The sequence below is a fragment of the Pinus tabuliformis genome, chromosome Q (genome assembly GCF_031772625.1).
Source record: "Pinus tabuliformis cultivar Carrire ecotype Pingquan chromosome Q, CPIR1, whole genome shotgun sequence".
NCBI lineage: Eukaryota > Viridiplantae > Streptophyta > Pinopsida > Pinales > Pinaceae > Pinus > Pinus tabuliformis.
In genome coordinates this window covers 1,020,101,413-1,020,119,122 of record NC_142296.1, presented here as the reverse complement: position 1 = coordinate 1,020,119,122, position 17,710 = coordinate 1,020,101,413, and the positions used below count along the sequence as shown (strand labels likewise).

At 40.9% G+C, this 17,710-nt stretch overlaps 1 protein-coding gene across 1 annotated transcript in view; it reads right to left on the bottom strand.

Annotated features, from left to right (window-relative positions):
- LOC149222962 (vesicle-associated protein 1-2-like) overlaps positions 1-17,710 on the bottom strand; it is a 302,296-nt gene that overhangs the window by 75,430 nt on the left and 209,156 nt on the right. The window contains exon 7 of the mRNA XM_089385681.1: positions 10,900-10,977. Within this exon, the coding sequence (XP_089241807.1) occupies positions 10,900-10,977 (78 nt within the window). The remainder of the gene's footprint in view (positions 1-10,899; positions 10,978-17,710) is intronic.

Sequence of the window (17,710 nt, the reverse complement as noted above, 5' to 3'; positions counted from 1 at the left end):
ACCTTATCCTGCAACCTTCTATCTGTCTATCAGATAACTCATTCAGGTGAAGGTAAAATTGTTGAATTTTCACCTCATGATGTTGTAATCAAGGATCTAAAAGATCCTAAACAGATTCTAGCTACTGGTCTTGCTGATGATTCCAAAAGGTTGTATAAGTTTCACAACTTTGGGTCATCAAATCTTCCCTCAGTATTTGTTGCTCATAATGATGAAGTGAGCAAACTTTGGCATGAGCGATTTGGTCACTTAAACTATCGCTCCCTTCAGCATCTATGTAAAGAAAATATGGTGACAGGTCTTCCTATGGTATCTTGCAGAGATGGTGTTTGTTCCGGATGTGTACTCGGAAAACATCATCGGGACAGTTTTGACAAACGTGCCTCTTGGCACGCCTCAGCCCCTTTACAGCTTGTGCACAGTGATTTATGTGGTCCTCTTCCTGTTGCTTCATTCTCTGGCTGCAAGTACTTCTTAACTTTCATTGATGATTTCTCCAGACGCACTTGGGTATACTTCTTAAAACTCAAGAGCGAAGTATTTAACACTTTTTTGGCCTTCAAAGCCTTTGTTGAAAAACAATTTGGACATCAAATTCTTAAGCTAAGAACTGATAATGGTGGAGAATATATTAAAAACACATTCATCAACTTTTGCACCGAAAATGGAATTCAAATTCAACATACTGTTCCATACACTCCACAACAAAATGGTGTAGCTGAAAGGAAAAATCGCACCTTAAAGGAAATGGCTAATTGTATGCTGCAATCTAAAGGACTCAGTCTTAGTTTTTGGGCCGAAGCAATTAATTGTGCAAATTATATAATCAATCGCACTCCTACTAAGGTTCTAGAGAATATCACTCCAGAAGAAGCTTGGAGTTCCATTAAACCAGATGTAAGTCACTTTCGTGTGTTTGGAAGTGAAGCATGGGCCCATATTCCAGATGAAAAGCATAAAGCTTTAGAACCTAAGAGTGAGAAATGTACTTTTGTTGGATATTCTGAAGATGTAAAAGGTTATAGACTTATTCCATTTAAGTCCAAAAATGTTATCATTAGAAGAGATGTAAAATTTGATGAAAATAAATCGGCCTGCGAGCCTAGTCCGGCGGATGTGCCACCTCTTCCTATCTCTTCTACTTTTGAAAACATTTCTTCTTCAGATGATGAAAGCGAGGATGATAATCCTCCCCCACCTTCTCAGGATCCTCAACTTCCAAGATGGGTCCGTGCTACTCGGGATGCAGCAGGTGATCTTGCCGGTGATCCTACAGATCAGCGACGTACACGTTCTCAGTTTGAAAGAGCCTCTTCTTTACTGGCTCAAGCTCCAGTAAATCATGATCCTGACACTTTTGCAGAAGCTTCAGGCCATCCACATTGGGAAGCAGCTATGAATGAAGAATATCATTCATTGATGACAAATGATACATGGGATCTTGTTCCTCTACCAAAGGGACGCAAACTTGTTAGATGTAAATGGGTTTACAGAACCAAGTATGGACCAGATGGGAAAGTTGATAAACATAAAGCTCGTCTCGTTGCTAAGGGCTTTTCACAGGTTGAAGGCATTGACTACACTGAAACCTTCTCCCCTGTTGCCAAAATGAACTCTATCCGCCTTGTTCTTTCCCTTGCTGCCTCTTTAAAATGGGAAGTCCATCAGATGGATGTTAAATCTGCCTTCTTGCATGGGGACTTGCAGGAAGAAATCTATATGGAACAACCCATTGGCTTCATACAAACAGACTCCAGCCTTGTTTGTCGACTTAAGAAATCCCTTTATGGCCTCAAGCAAGCTCCTCGGGCTTGGTATGCCAAAATGGATAGCTTTCTTTTAGAATCTGGCTTTTCTAGGTGTCATTCTGACAATACTGTCTACACCAAGAAAGTGGGCAACTCTCTTATCATCCTTGTTCTTTATGTTGATGATCTTATTCTTACTGGTAGTGATCCCAACCTTATAAACCATGTGAAGTCCAGCCTTAAAAAGAAATTTGAAATGACAGACTTAGGACACTTACACTATTTTCTCGGTCTTCAAGTCTTGAAATCCCAGGAGGGTATTTTCCTTTCCCAGTCCAAGTATGCTTGTGATATTCTTCGTCATTTTCACATGGAAGACTGTAAGCCAGCCCCTTCTCCCTTTCAGTCTGGAGTCAAACTTTCAGTCTCTTGTACTTCTCCTGAAGTTGATGCTACCTTATACCGTCAACTTGTCGGAAAACTCTTGTATTTAACCCATACTCGTCCTGATCTTTCCTTTGTTGTTGGCCTTGTTGCTCGTTTTATGCAAAACCCCCGTGAAAGTCATTGGAAAGCAGCTAAAAGAATACTTCGTTATGTTCGAGGTACAGTACAGTTTGGGATTCATTACAGTGCCAAAGCAGCTCCTCTGTTAGTTGGTTTCACTGATTCTGATTGGGCTGGTGACCCTGATGATCGGAAGTCTACTGCCGGTTATGTCTTCACTCTTGGTTCAGGACCTATTACATGGGCTTGTAAGAAACAGGCTGCCATTTCTCTTTCGTCAGCAGAAGCAGAGTATCGTGGTGCCGTGGAAGCTAGTAAGGAAGCCTTGTGGCTTCGTCAGATCCTATCAGAGTTTGGCTTTGAGCAACAGCATCCAACCACACTTTGGTGTGATAATCAAAGTGCCATTCAGCTATGCAAAGATCCAGTCCAGCATCAGCGCAGCAAACACATTGAACTACACATGCACTTCATCAGAAAGCTCATTCATGACCATGTTCTTGAAGTGCAATATTGTCCAACAGATGATCAGGTTGCAGACATCTTCACAAAGGCTCTCACAGAGGCGAAGTTCAGTAAACTTCGATATATGCTTAGAGTTCAGGAAGTTGTCACTAAGGGGGGATAGGCTCTAGTGCCTCCTTCCTTCTCCTATTGTGTCATATTTGTAAATCCTTCAATCCTATCCCAAGTTGTTCTTAAGGGGGGATGTTAGGATATTCCGACACATAGGATATAGTTAAGTTCAACTTGGTCTAGTATAGAGTTAGGTTAGAGTTAGGTAAAGTGTGTTTCTTTACCGTTGTACATTTTGTAACTTACAATCCGACGGTCACGATATGTAGTGATCCGACGGTTCACTCTCACCTCAGTATTACCGACACTTGATCCGTGGCTTGACACCCGATTGGTCCATGAGTTCTATTTAAAGCGCATGGAGGGTCATTGTTCGGGTAATCCGTGCATGAGAGAAGCTTATGTAAATTTTCATTCTTTGATTAATAAATTGCCTGTAGTACCCACGTTGGGACAGGTCGTGGACTGTTTCCCTCCTTGCACTTTGAGGGTTTTAACCACGTCAAAAATACTGGTGTATTGATCTGTGATCTGGTTGTGAGCGGTGTCCTTTTGGTATTCTTTCTGAGGAACTTACCCTGTAAATTCCTACATCGATTACCTTGTATACATTGTATAATTTGGTGCACCCTATTAGTGCCCCTCCTAATAGAAAAAAAGGGCCTAAAGGGAGGTCACACTGAACAAGGGGCAAAGGATAATCAACCAAGAGAAGTTTGGGAACATCGGTGCAACCAAAAGTGGTCAATCATCCAGCTTGGCTTGTAATCCATATTAGTATGTGCCCCAAACGCTAAATGAAAGCACGCTATTACAAAAATGGTGAGGAGTACCTTCTAATAGATGACACACCTTCCTTCGAGAAGTATGCTAGATGGGAGGGAGCACTTGACCAAATCATAGGTGAAGCATTGTAAAGTAAAGCTATATGCGGATCATCTTAGGGTTGTTCAGCGACCAATGGAGAGAAAAATTTACTCCAAGGGGTTACCCACCTTTGGCGAGTAATAAGACCAACATTTGTACATGCAACCTTTTTTCCTAGACCACTTCAGCATTGCAATCAATACCCACACATGGGACCCTATTTTATGGTTGCACATCATCGCTACAACCATAGAAAGTAGCGCTTTTTTAAGGGGGTAGAATAACTGTTGATTTTCGTTATAATAGAAACTGATTTTTCTAGTCTGATAATTACTTCCGGTCATTTGAATTCTTAAGTTGTCTTATGTTACTTATATCATTAAGTAATTATACATAGAAAAATCTTAACTATAATGCAATAATCATAGGATCATAAAGAGACATCCAAACACAATAAGAAACACAAAATTACCATGCAAAAACCCAACCAACTTTTCTACCAAGGAGAATTCAATCTTCAGCGAAGTTTACAATATAAATTGTCTAGAAATATATGCAAATTTTCCAAGCACTAATACCAGTCAAACCTGGCCAAACTGTTTACCCAAAAATTTATTCTACCCAGAAACTTGGCCTTTCTTCAAAAACTCAGCGTTCTGCATCTGCTTCAGAAACTCAGCTTTCTGTGTCTGCTTTAGAAACTCGACTTTCTTTGTCTTGTCCCCTTCGCTTAAATGAGTAGAAGATGTCTTGTCTTCTGAGATTCGCACTAATGCCAAGTGTGAAGCTCAAATTGTCTTATATATAGTGGTCAAATGAGTGCCCTTTTGACCAAGGGTCACCTCTAATGGTGGGGCCGACTTAGGCTTCTTGGAGCCTACATAAACAAATATAAAAATTGAATTTTCCTTTTAATATTTATAATTTCTTTTGTTGATTTTGAAGGCTCCTTAGCATGAGGGAATACCTCTCGATGCTACAAAAATCAACACTCCCTCTGAGTGAGGGAGGTATTCACCTGTAATAGATGTCCCTTTAGCTGGGAATTCTCCTTCGTAAGAAAAGTTTTGTAAGCTTGTCATAATGATGCATGTATTTGAACATCCAGGGTGGGCCAAGTTCCTTTATAACTCCTCGGGAAAATATATAAAACTTTTTTGGTCATGACCTTAGCCTAGGCATCAAATCTTTTTAACTTCTTAAGAGAATTTCCTTTCGACTATTCACCTTTTTGTTTAGAGTCCTTTGTGACCTACCCAAGTCCTTCTGCTATTTAAAGGTGGATTTCATCTATCTCCTTTGGTCAACAGAGCAAAGTCCTTCTGGAAACCAAGTCCTTTTGGCTTCTAAGGAGAAGATTTGTCCAATATTAGTTTCCCTGGATCATTCACTTTCCATCCACATAGCCAAGTCTTTCTTGCTTCAAAAGTGAATGCATACATCTTTTCTTGGTCAAAATCCTTTATGATCGAGACAAAATCCTTTTTGGCTTCCTCATCATTCCTTCCAATGAGGGGGACATCTAGCATCATACTAAGCTCAAATTTTTCCACAATCTATTCACTCATGAGTATGAACTGGAGCTCAATTGCGCCTTTCTTGATCATGCCTCGAATGAAGTGATCTGGTCATTGCTTTATACAAAGACTCACTTCATTCACTGAGCTATATCATAAGTACTAATGTACCATATATGTACATCAACTTGAAATGTTCAAATCCAAATATTTGGTCCATGAATATGGATTTGTAATTCATCAAAATACTAGACAAAATCCTTCATCTTGAGGTCTTCCTTGTGGTGATCTTGGTTGCTCCCTCTGTCACGATAACAATTCTTCCATCATCTCTTTTCCACAAGCAAATTCTTTTGTTACTATTGCTCCCTCTTACTTGATATCATAAAAGAAACAAAAGAAACAATTATTATTTGAGTTAAAACCTTCAAATTCTTTTGCAATCATTATATAATATTCCAAATCTAATTCTACAATTTACTTTTTAGAAGTTTTCAACAGGTTGTCCTTTGCCTTTAGAGATCAGTTACTTTTGATCATCCATGAATGTTAAAATTGGCAACTAGGGCCAAACTCCATGTGGGTCATCTTATTTATGGCAGCTGATATTTTTCTTGGATCCCTCTCATCGAGAGGTGTAGGATTGATCTAAAGATCATCCGATTCCGATAAGTATCTATGAATATATGAATTTATTTTGATTGTGGTAGGCTCAGAAGCCCAACAGTCATGTCTATTCAACCTCTACGTTTTAGTATAAATAGAAGAGGACTTGAAGTCATTTGTAACACACACACTCTTCATGTGATCTCCTCCTCTCCACGTCTTTGGGTTTTGGTCGAGGAGAGACACTAAGAGTATACTCTAGCCGCAATAAAGATGATGCCCTAGCCGCAGTAAGGATGGTGCCCTAGCCGCAGTAATGAGGGTTCTATATGCAACTAGAGGAAACTTCTATCCGAAGCATTTAAGGGTGCCCTAGCCGCAGCATTTAAAGGTGCCCTTGACTGCAGTCAATGATGATCTGAGGCAGCAAGGGGAGGCACTTATACGCAGTCTAGAAGAGACTTAATTCCACAGAGAAAGGAGGTTCTAAATGCAGCTATAAAATGCCCTTAGTCACAGTTAAAAGGAGGCTCAATACACAGTCCATGAAGGTCCTTAATTATGCAGTAATTAGATTCTCATATGTTGTTTAAGGAGAGCTACAATCCACTGTCCTAGAAGGCTCCTATACTCAGTCCTGGAGGAGAGTAAGATGCAGTCATCTAAAGGTCACTAATCCGCTGTAAAGAAGAAGATAACTGTAGTTGAAGGAGAGCCCTATCAAGCTGCAATAGTGGGGAAATCTGACCGCATTCAAAGGAGACCTAAACGCAACAAAAAAAGGCCAGATCCATAGCCCAGAGGAGCTCCTATCTGCTGTCCGAAAGAAGCTCTGATCCACAGTCTATAGAGACCTGGCCACAGAAAAATAAAGACCTGTAATCTACAGCAGGAAGGAGCCTAGACAACGTGGGATTTGACTGTGCTTAATAAGGTTGATCTAAGGTCTGGTGCAGCCTCAAAGAGAAGGTCAAACAAGTCTGTCTAAAATGATCTCTCTGGATAAGATTGGAAGACACACTGCTGTTCAAAGGCGGTGATATTTGGGTGTTGTGTGTAAACCTATCTTGCTGCTGAGCTAGGCCGCAGGCCATAGCCAGCAGCATAGAACTTTAAGGGCTGAACTAATCAGTGGCAGTGCTGGAACCTCTCTTGGTCTTTGAGTTGTTGACTGTTTCAAGGACTAATATGATGTAGGTGACATCAATGATGTTGAGAACAGCTCAGTGATATTTGGGTGCAGCACCAAGACGATGAAGTACAACATGATAGTGAGTTGCAGCATGATGATGAGTTGCAGCATGGTGATGGGAGCAACTCAGTGACTAGGTGCAGCACAGTGACGAGATGCAACACTATGATAGGTGAAGCAGTCACCTTGGAGAATCAGTTGAAGCAACATGTCTTCAACTGATCTCACGTAGATATAGAAAGTCAAAGTGTTGACTTCTGTTGTAAATGTACTATCTCTATCTCTCTCTATCTGCTGGACTATTGAAGAACATAAAAGAAGAATTGATCAAAGGTTTCCCCACATTGGGGTTTGTCCCTGGCTAGTGCCACATTTTGTGTCCTCTTGCTTGGCTTGTCTTCTGCGATTTATGTTTATGCTCTATCTGCAGTTTACTTTAATGAGCTAATCTAGAAAAGATATGGAGCTAACTATGAAACTTGAAATAAATTGCTCTAAACATAGAACATACCTAAAATTAACAATGATCCTAAGTATTTATAGATCATTTTATTTGTCCTTTGTAGGAAATTCCTTCTTCCTACTCCACTGCCTTGTACTACAATAGTCGTTAAAAGAAAATCATTTTATTATATCAAGAATAGGAAGAAAGTACCAAGGCTACAACCAATGGAAAAATAAAGACCTAGAAGCAAGAAAGAGAAGAAGATAAATACTTATCTTTCAATTATCAAATTCTTCAAATGAAGAATTCTTTTGACTTCTTTAGAGGTGGCTTCACATCATTCTTTTCTTCATTGACATTGGCAGTAGAAGCTTGCTCCTTTTCCTTCCTCTTTCTTTTAGGGCATCGTGATGCATAGTGACCAAGATTATGACAGATGAAGCATTTGACTTTTGATATGTCTTTCTTCTTTTGATCTGATCTATTTAGACTTCTTTCGTCAAATTTTCCAAAGTTCCTGTTGTCAAATTTTCCAAAGTTCCTTTTATTAAAATTTTCAAAGTTCCTTTTATCGAATTTTCTATGATTCCTCCCTTCTTTCCCTTTCTTTGTGTGAGCAGCAAGGGCTTGAGTTTCTTCATTTTGAGGTTCATTTTTAGCTTGCAACCTGGTTTCTTCTTGAATACAATCATCCCATAGATCATCAAATGATGGTAGTTTTCCACGTGCACAAACTCCTTGAATGAATGGTTCCCATGATGAAGGAAAGCCACTTAGAGCAACTGTAACTAATTCTGAATCTTCAATTTTCTCTTCAATGGCTATAAGTTCATCTTTGACCTGAGTTATTTTCATAAGATAAGAGGTGACAGAATCTGATTTAGTCATTTTAATATTGCGAAGACGATTCTTCAAGGCTAATTTCCTGTTATTATTATTGCTTGCATATAACTTTGTTAGGGCATTGTACATTGCTTTGGCAGTATTTAGTCCTTTAACATGAGGAATCAAGTGGTCTTTTATGGAGTCTACAAGAATCCTCTTTGCTTTGGCCTCACTCTTTTTGAACTTTGCCTTCTCCTCAGCTCCCTCTGGTTCTGGAATATCTTTTTCCACATGATCTAGAAGGTCATTTTCCTCCAAGATGAGAAGTACTCTAGTTTTCCAAGATTCATAGTTGATTGCACCTTCCAATGTGTCTTCAATCTAAGGTTTGGAGCCATTATTCAAACTGCAAGGAATCAAATGTTTGAGAACCCTCTTTCTCTAGGACTGACTTCAAATTATTCAAAGCTTGGCTTCTTGTGGCTACTCTTTCACCTAGGCTTTGATACCATGTTGATTTTTCTTATAATAGAAACTGATTTTTCTAATCTGATAATTACTTCCAATGATTTGTATTCTTAAGTTGTCTTATGTCACTTATATCAACAAGTAATTATACATAGAAAAATCTCAACTATAATGCAATAATCATAGGATAATAAAGAGATAGCAAAACACAATAAGAGACACAAGATTACCCTTGGAAAACCCAACAGTGGGAAAAACCTAGCCAACTTTTCTACTAAGGAGAATTCAACCTTCAGCAAAGTTTACATTATAAATCGTCTAGAAATCTGTGCCAATTTTCCAAGCACTAATACCAGTCGAACCTGGTCAAACTGCCTGCCCAAAAATTCAGTCTGCCAGAAACTCAGCCTTATTCAAAGACTTGGATTTTTGTGTGTGCTTCAGAAACCCGCCTTTTTTTGTCTGCTTTAGAAACTCGGCTTTCTATATCTTGTCTCCCTCGCTTAAATGAGTAGAAGATATCTTGTCATGTGAGATTCGAATTGATGCCAAGTGTGGAGGTTGACCTGTCTTATATATAGTGGGCAAATGAGTGCCCTTTTGACTAAGGGTCACCTCTAATGGTGGGGACTACTTAGGCTTCTTGGAGCCAACATAAACAAATATAAAAAATGAATTTTCCTTTTAATATTTATAATTTCTTTTACTGATTTTGAAGGCTACTTAGCATGCGGGAATACCTCCCGCTGCTACAAAAATCAACAATAATGGGACCTCCCTAGCGATATAGTAGGGTCTACGGGCCCACTAGAGTTAATAATTCTAACAACTTGAATGAGATCGCAACCTTGTTCTTGTGTGATGCATGGAATAGAGAGCCTAGCTTAATAAACCTTGGGCTTCGTGAGATGTCATGCTTAGAAGAAGATTCAATTATTTTATTATTGATGTTCCATGGGGATCTTCGTGCTTTGTATTGATCCAAGCGTTGAAGGCCTAGGAGGAGGACTCAAGCCCTAGGATAGACATGCAGACTTGGAGGCTAGAACTAGAATTACCTTGCCATAATCTTGTGTTAAGCAACAAGGCTAGGGTTTGTAAACCATGAAGAGGACAAGAGCACTTGTGCAAAATAGGCCTTGTTAAAGGGCAAGGAGGACTTGCCATTGTGTATGCTAGATTGTGACCAGCTTCGGTTGTAGTATATACCTGTACTTCATGATGTACAAGTACTATATATATATATATATAATGAAGTACAAGTGCATATCGAAACTTAAGTACTGTATATATATATATATATATATATATATATATATATGAAGTTCAAGTACATACAAGAACTTGTTCTCTCAAAACTTGCTAGGGAAACCATTAGAAAGCCCCAACCACCAACTCTTCCTACTTAGGAATCACCCCCAACCAAAGCTGATCATTAGACCATATATCCATAAGAAACTAGCATACAAAACGACAAGTCCTCCTTGGCCCTTCACAAAGCTTGTATAACACAAGCTCTCCACACTAGTGTGCTTGTCAGGTGTCCAAATTTTGTTACTTGCTGATCTGATTTTTAGATCTGTAATTTGCTTCGGAAATATTCACGAAGGAATATAACTTGTTGGCATTGCAGTACATTTGTACAGTATTTGTTTTCTTGGGCTGTCTGGTGATTCAGGTTGGACAGAAGTGAAATATTAGCCATTGTAATTTAATATTTTAGATTCAAGGCCAAGACTGAATGTTCACAGAAAATCAATGTGGGAAACCTCATGGTTGAAGTGAAATTTCAGAATTTGCATTAAAAGTAAGATTTGCCAAAATTTGTGCATGCAATAATGGATCTGAATGAAAACACGGAACTGGATATCTATCATTTCAAAGATCAGAATACAATTCAAATAAAAAATATAATGATATGGACCTTTTGTTACTTTGATGAAGACATTATTGACAATATGTAATTTGTAATCAATCTAATATTTAGAGTCTAGACTCCAGATGTTAGAGTGATCATTGATGAGACACTCATTTTGTATGTGATGTTTACCAAATGCCTTTACTTATGTGTAGAGTGTTCCTTACGCATTATTTTTAATATAGAAAAATACCACAAACAATGTGGAAAGTTTGCACCAAGTTACATACCAGTTCTTGCTGAAGAAGTTGACATTTACTCAGAGCAGCAGCCCGCTCCTCACTTAAAGTCGTGATAGCTGCCCTAGCCTGCAAACAAACCGAGAAGCATTGCATCAGCATCCTTGTATGAAAAATAGTTCAAAACATACATTTTCAAAGAAAATAATTTTAACTGTGTCCAAGGATCACTAGAAACTTCTACAACTGATGTCTGTTATTTATATATTATTTCCACGTCTTTTATTTCATGTTCCTTAACCTCTTACCCTATTTTGTAATAACTATGTCAAAAAGGATCACCAGAAACTACTACTTATTTCTGTTATCTAAATATTGTTTCTATCTTTGACATTCCAAATTCCCAAGTGTCAGCCTATTCTGTAAGGGTTCCTAACTATTTCACACTAATGGTGGGAACCATGCAGCCAACATCACCAAGAATAAGATTAAACATAATGATCAGAAAAAATGTCATGGATAGTGAGAAAAGTTATCAACCATATCCCAAACCAACCATTGTGACAAGTGGCTCCATCCTATATATGACTAAAAATCCATGTCACTGTGATTGTGATTATACTAGGTGGAACTGAGTATTCCTCTGGTTATCTGTGAACACACTGATGCATCAATAATGCAACTCCAATGACATTCATATTTTTTGTCTGCATGATCTGTCTGTGTTTCTATATGCATTGTACCAGCATTTCTGCATTCTTGCATCCATATCTCTATATACTCAATTATATCTTAGACTATCAACTTGAGGAACTTGAGAAGGAAGTACTCATGTGGAACATCGCAGAGACATGCCACTGTAGTAATAGCTTGCAACTACAAATATCAGATAGATAACAACCAGCATACTTCAAGAAATGTATCCTGCTGATTCCAATTAAGAATTAGCATGGGTTTCTATCAACCATCATTTGTGAGAGAAAAAAAAAAGAGGTTGGCAGAATGAATCCTATTCATCAGAAAGTGCACATTTAAAGTAAAGTACTATGTGGGAAGATAAGTCTAGCTATCTGAAGGGAAGTGGACAACACATATTCAAGATGTGACAAACCAAAGCCGGTTCAAATCACGAAAATCCAAAATATATGGATTCCCATATATAAGCGAGGGTGCCTTTCCGCCAAGAGACATGTCCTTTGATTAAGATGTCTCTTCATAAATTATTATTATATTATTGCATATATAAAAAATTGCCTTCCCCATTATAATTGCCTTGCCCTGAAATCATGTTCATGAAAGGGCTTTAGGTTTTTGTTCTAGCTCATAATGTCTCCGTAATGTTTCTAAACAGGAAATTAAGTGATAAACAAAGCATGCAAACAGTCCAGCAATTGGAAAAACGAAATTTACATCAAGCACCCATGAAAACGCTGGAAATAGAGAATTGCTGAGCCATTTTATTAATTCTTCAAGGGCAAATACAATGACAAAATAGAATGGTACACCTGGGCTTGTCTCTAAGGACAAGCATGACAAAACCCAGGCGAGCAATTGCTGAACTGAAGGCTGCCCCAACTGCTGCACCAAAACTGAACTGAGCTACCCAGAAACTGCACTGTCTGCTGAAATTGAAGGGCTGGAATCACTGCTTCATGTGCTCACAAAATTATAAGATTTCAGCTCCTTGCTCCTTAGCCAAAACCCAAAAAAACCCAAGTAGGGTTTGGTCTAGTTAAGACTTCTGAAATTTGGCCCAAGGAGACCAACCTCCGCTCCAACTGCAAAACTCGGCCTGCTGGAATGAAGCTGTAAGACCTCCTAGGAACTGCCCCAAATCACTGAGATGATCCCTCCTATGAATCTCCTTCCTTCCCAGCTGTGATTCCGGGTTGTAGCTCTTCCACCCAAGACCCACGAATTGACTAGACTGGCTCTCTGCGCTATCCTCCAAGCCTGGAATTCGAACTGCCTGTTCGCTGCTCTCCCTTGCCCCAAAAATCCTCCTGAATACTGGCCCAATAATGTCCTTCAAATTCCCTGGCTTCTCCGGCTAATGGTTGGCCCAAGGTAGCCCTTTCCTTTACTACGTATTCTCAACAGTTGGCCCAAAAATACGCACTCCCTGAAGATAGTTGAATGACTGTGTTGTAGATATTTCCCGGAACTCCTCAAGATGTTGTGGAACTGCCTTCCTAGGGTGGCACTCAAAGTCCCGCAAAGGTAAGGTTGAATCTCCCGCTTGAGAGATTCGGGGTTGAACAGCCAGTTGACTCAGCTAAGCAGCTTGAGCAAACAGTCAAGTAATATTCGATATACAAGAGTGAATGAATGACCAAGTGAGAGGCTCCTTCTCCTTATGACTTTGTGGGCCTTCCTTTGCCTCATGTGGGCCCCTCCAATAGCTATATGAATTCCCTCCAAGCAATTCGAATTGCCTAGTTCGAATTCCCACGTGGGTGGCCCCCACCTTCCACTAGCAAACTAATCTAGCCGAAATTTCTCCTATGTCCCTAAGTTGAAACTGTTAGGATCCTTTCCCTTGGAAAAATTGTGCAAAATCGTGTAGAGATAAGCCTGTTACAAATGTTTTTGGGAAAGGAGATGACAGTCTTCCCCTCCCAAATGTTGCTTGCCCTCAAGCAACTTCAGAGCTGGGTGCTCCAAAATGTGCGCACCCTCCCAGGTGGCATCCTCATTCGGCAAGTTATTCCAACGTACCAAGAACTCCCTAACAGTCCTGCTCCTCAGCTTCCTCTCCCTCCTCTCCAAGATGGCCTCAGGCTCCAAAACCAACTGGCCCTCATCATCCAATGGGGGTAACTCTACTGTTGTTGTCACTTGTTGCCCCAGCACCTTTTTAAGGCATGACACAGAATATATTGTGAATCCTACTCCCCAGAGGCAGCTCCATCTCATAGGCCACCTCACCAACTCGCCTGACCACCCTTTATGACCCATAAAAACAGGGTTGTAGAGTCTCGACAACCTTCTGCTTCAACATGGACTGCCTGTATGGCTGTAACTAGAGGTACACCAAATCCCCCTCCTCGAAATGTCTCTCGGTCTGGTGTTGATCTACTTACACCTTCTGTTGGTTCTGCGTTGTCACTAAGTTATCCTTGAGAGCCTTGAGGATGTCTTGTCTCTCTTGGATCCAATCTTTGGCCTTTGGGGCCCGACTATCTCCAAAAACAACATCAGCAAAAGATAATGCATCATAACCATACAAGGCACGGAAAGGAGTCATACCGATGGACATGTGGTGGGTGGTGTTGTAGCAATACTCACCCAAATGCAACCACCAGATCCAAGCCCTCTACTGCCCAGTCACGTAGTTCCTCAAGTACCCCTCCAGCCACTAATTAACTCGCTCTATCTGGCCACCTCTCTGGGGGTGGTAGCTCGTGCTAGTGGTGAGCTTGGTACCAACCAACCTGAAAAGTTCATGCTAGAAGCCTCCCATGAACCTAATATCCCTGTCACTCACAATGTTCTTGGGAAGCCCGTGTAACCGGAAGACCTCCCTAAAGAACAACTTTGCAACTCGTGAAGCCGAATATCTGGTAGGGATAGCGAAAAAGTGGGCATACTTGGTCAACTAGTCGACCACTACATAAATGCAATCCTTGCCTTGTACTATGGGGAGCCCTGTGATGAAATCCATGGAGATACTTTCCCATTTCCCCTCGGTGATGGGAAGCAGTTGTAACAATCCTGCAGGGTGAATCAACTCCCCCTTGTTCCTCTAACATGTCCCACACTCTTGTACGTGCTTCAGCACATCCCCCTTGAGGCCCTTCCATGTGAAGCGTTCCCTGATTGCCATGTATGTTTTCCTGAACCCTTGATGCCTTGACGATGGCGAGTCATGTGCTGCCTGGAGCACTCTCTCCCTCAACTGTGAGCTGGGCACCAGAAATATGCGCCCCTTGTAGTAGATACCCTCACCCATCACCTGGTAGTGCTCATCTGCGTGGGTACCCTCCAGAATCTCGCATGCCCTCTTGTCCTTGGTATACTCCACCAATAACTGGGCCCTCCAATCATCGCAGATGCTCATGAGAAATAGTCCTGCGGGTCTCCGCGATAGAGCATTAGCCACCATAGTGTGCTTTCCCCGCATATACTCTATGTCAAATTCATAGGCCTGCACCTTACTGACCCATCTCTGTCGTCTGTCATTGAGGCCCTGCTCCCCCATGAAGTGACGAACACTGTTGTGATCAGTTTTCGCCCGAAACCTGTTATTTATCAAATATTGTCAGAACTTGGCCAATGCATGCATGATGGCCAACATCTCTTTGTCATATATAGAATATGACCGCTCATGGGGTAAGAGCTTCCGACTCTCAAAAGCAATGTGTTATGCTCTTGACCTACGAAAAGATACCAGAATACCAAATATGCGAAGAAATATACCCAGAACACAGAACAATAAGAAATAACAACATGTATTTTATTATTCTGGAAGGAAAGCAATGTTCACTTGCCTGTTCGAGGGGGCAACCTCCAATAGAGCTGGGCTCAGTTACAAACTAAGACACGACGCTCCTCAAGGGGAGTCTCTATCCTTTATATAAATGCAATACCATGGGTCAGTACCATGGTTCTTATTAATACCATCTATCTAATACCATGGCCCATTTGCAACTAACTGTGGTCCCTTCTTTTAACCACTTAAAATTATTAATACGAGCTTTATTGACTCTTTAACTAACTATAACTATGACTCGACCCTATTACATAAATAAGGGGGTTAGGGTTGGACCCTAACATGCCCTCCCCCATAAAAATAGCCTTGTCCTCAAGGCTGAAGCTGCGGAAACTGCTGAAGAACAGTGGCCAGTTCCCAGGTCGCATCTTCTGGAGAGGTGTCTTTCCACTTGACGAGGACTTCCTTAATCGTGTGGTTGCGCAGGTGTCGTTCTCGCGTGTCAAGAACCTATTCAGGTTGGAGCCAGATTGAACCTTCTTCATCCAATTCCGGTAGACTGGTTTGAATTCTGCAATGGTTCCCAACCACTTTCTTAAGGCATGAGACATGGAAGATGGGATGGATTTTTGCAGTGGGTGGCAAGGCTAGCTTGTAGGCTACTTCTCCGATGTGCTAAAGTATTTGATATGGTCCGTAGAATTTTGGAGATAATTTCTGACAACCCTTGTCTTTGAGTGATGTTTGCTTATATGGTTGCAGCCTCAAGAATACCTGATCCCCTCTTGAAATTTGCGCTCTAAACGATGTTGGTCTGCTTGTTGCTTCATGCGATTTTGAGCTTGATGGAGATTCTCTTTGAGGTGGGCCAGTATGGTTGCACAGTTCTGTAGGAGTTGATCCACTGCTTATACCTTCGAGCATCCTTAGATATAAGAAGTAGGTGAAGGAGGGAGTTGACCATAAACTGCTTCATATGGAGTCATTTTGGTGGTGGCATGATAGTTAGTATTATACCACCATTCGGCTAGAGGTAACCACTGTACCCATAGATGTTGCTTTTCTGAAGTGAAACACCTGAGGTAGGTCTCCAGACATTTGTTGATTGCTTCAGTTTGACCATCAGTTTGGGGATGATAGGAAGTACTGAGTTGTAGTTGGGTACCTTGTAGCCTAAAGAGTTCCTGCCAAAAGTTACTGGTGAAGATCGGGTCACAATCAGACACAATGGAAGTGGGCATGCCATGCAATTTGAAGATCTGGTCCATGAAAGATTGAGCCACCAAAGCTGGTGTAAAAGGGTGGGGTAGGGCGCAAAAATGAGCATACTTAGAAAGTTTGTCCACAACCACCATGATGACTGACTTGTTGCCTGACTTCGGAAGACCCGTAATGAAATCCATAGAAACCTCCGTCCAAATTGAGGCAGGGATGGGCAATGGCTGTAATGTGCCTGGGGATTTGACTGTTTCTCCTTTGTGGCACTGACACACATCACACTCAGCTACAAAAGTAAGAATGTCCTTTTTCATGCCTATCCAAAAGAATGAACGTCGAGTGCGAGCATAAGTCTTCTGAAAGCCTGAATGGCCTGCAATGGGAGATGAGTGCAACTTTGCCAAAATGCGACTTTTGAGGGTGGATGTTGGTGATATCACTACTTTGTCCTTGTAGCAAAGAATCTCATCCTGCCAAGAGTAGCCCGTTGTGGAATTTGGATCCGCCTGCAATTTATTAATGAGTTGGGAGAGCAAAGGATGTGAAAACCATTCCTTGCGAGCCTCTTCAATCCACTCTGGAATGGGAAGAGAGATTGCTAGCAGGGTGCTTTCCTCCTCAAATTGGCGTGATAAAGCATCCGCTATGACATTTTCGCGCCCTTTCTTGTAAATTATCTCATAATCATATCCCAACATTTTGGCTAGCCATTTATTTTGTTGTGGCGAGGATAAGCGTTGCTCCAAAAAATATTTAAGGCTTTGATGGTCTGTGTGGATTTGGAAACGTCGCCCCAATAAGTATGGTCGCCAGGTATCCACTGCATGTAAGATGGCCATCATCTCCTTCTCATAGGTAGATTGTCCCAGATTTGTCCCACTTAGTTGTTGGCTAGTGAAGGCCAAGGGTCGACCTTCCTGCATTAAGACAGCCCCAATACCCGTACCTGAAGCATCACATTCAATCACAAAAGATTTGGTGAAGTCGGGTAGTGCCAATATGGGAGTGGAACACATGGCATGTTTGAGAGCTATAAATGCCTATTGCGCTTCATCATTCCAGAGGAATGAATTTTTCTTGAGAAGGTGAGTGAGGGGTCTAGCAATGCGACCATAATTGCGGACAAATTTGTGATAGTAGCCAGTGAGACCCAAAAATCCTCTCAAGCTCTTCAAGGTCTTTGGTTGAGGCCAATCCTGCATTGCCTAGATC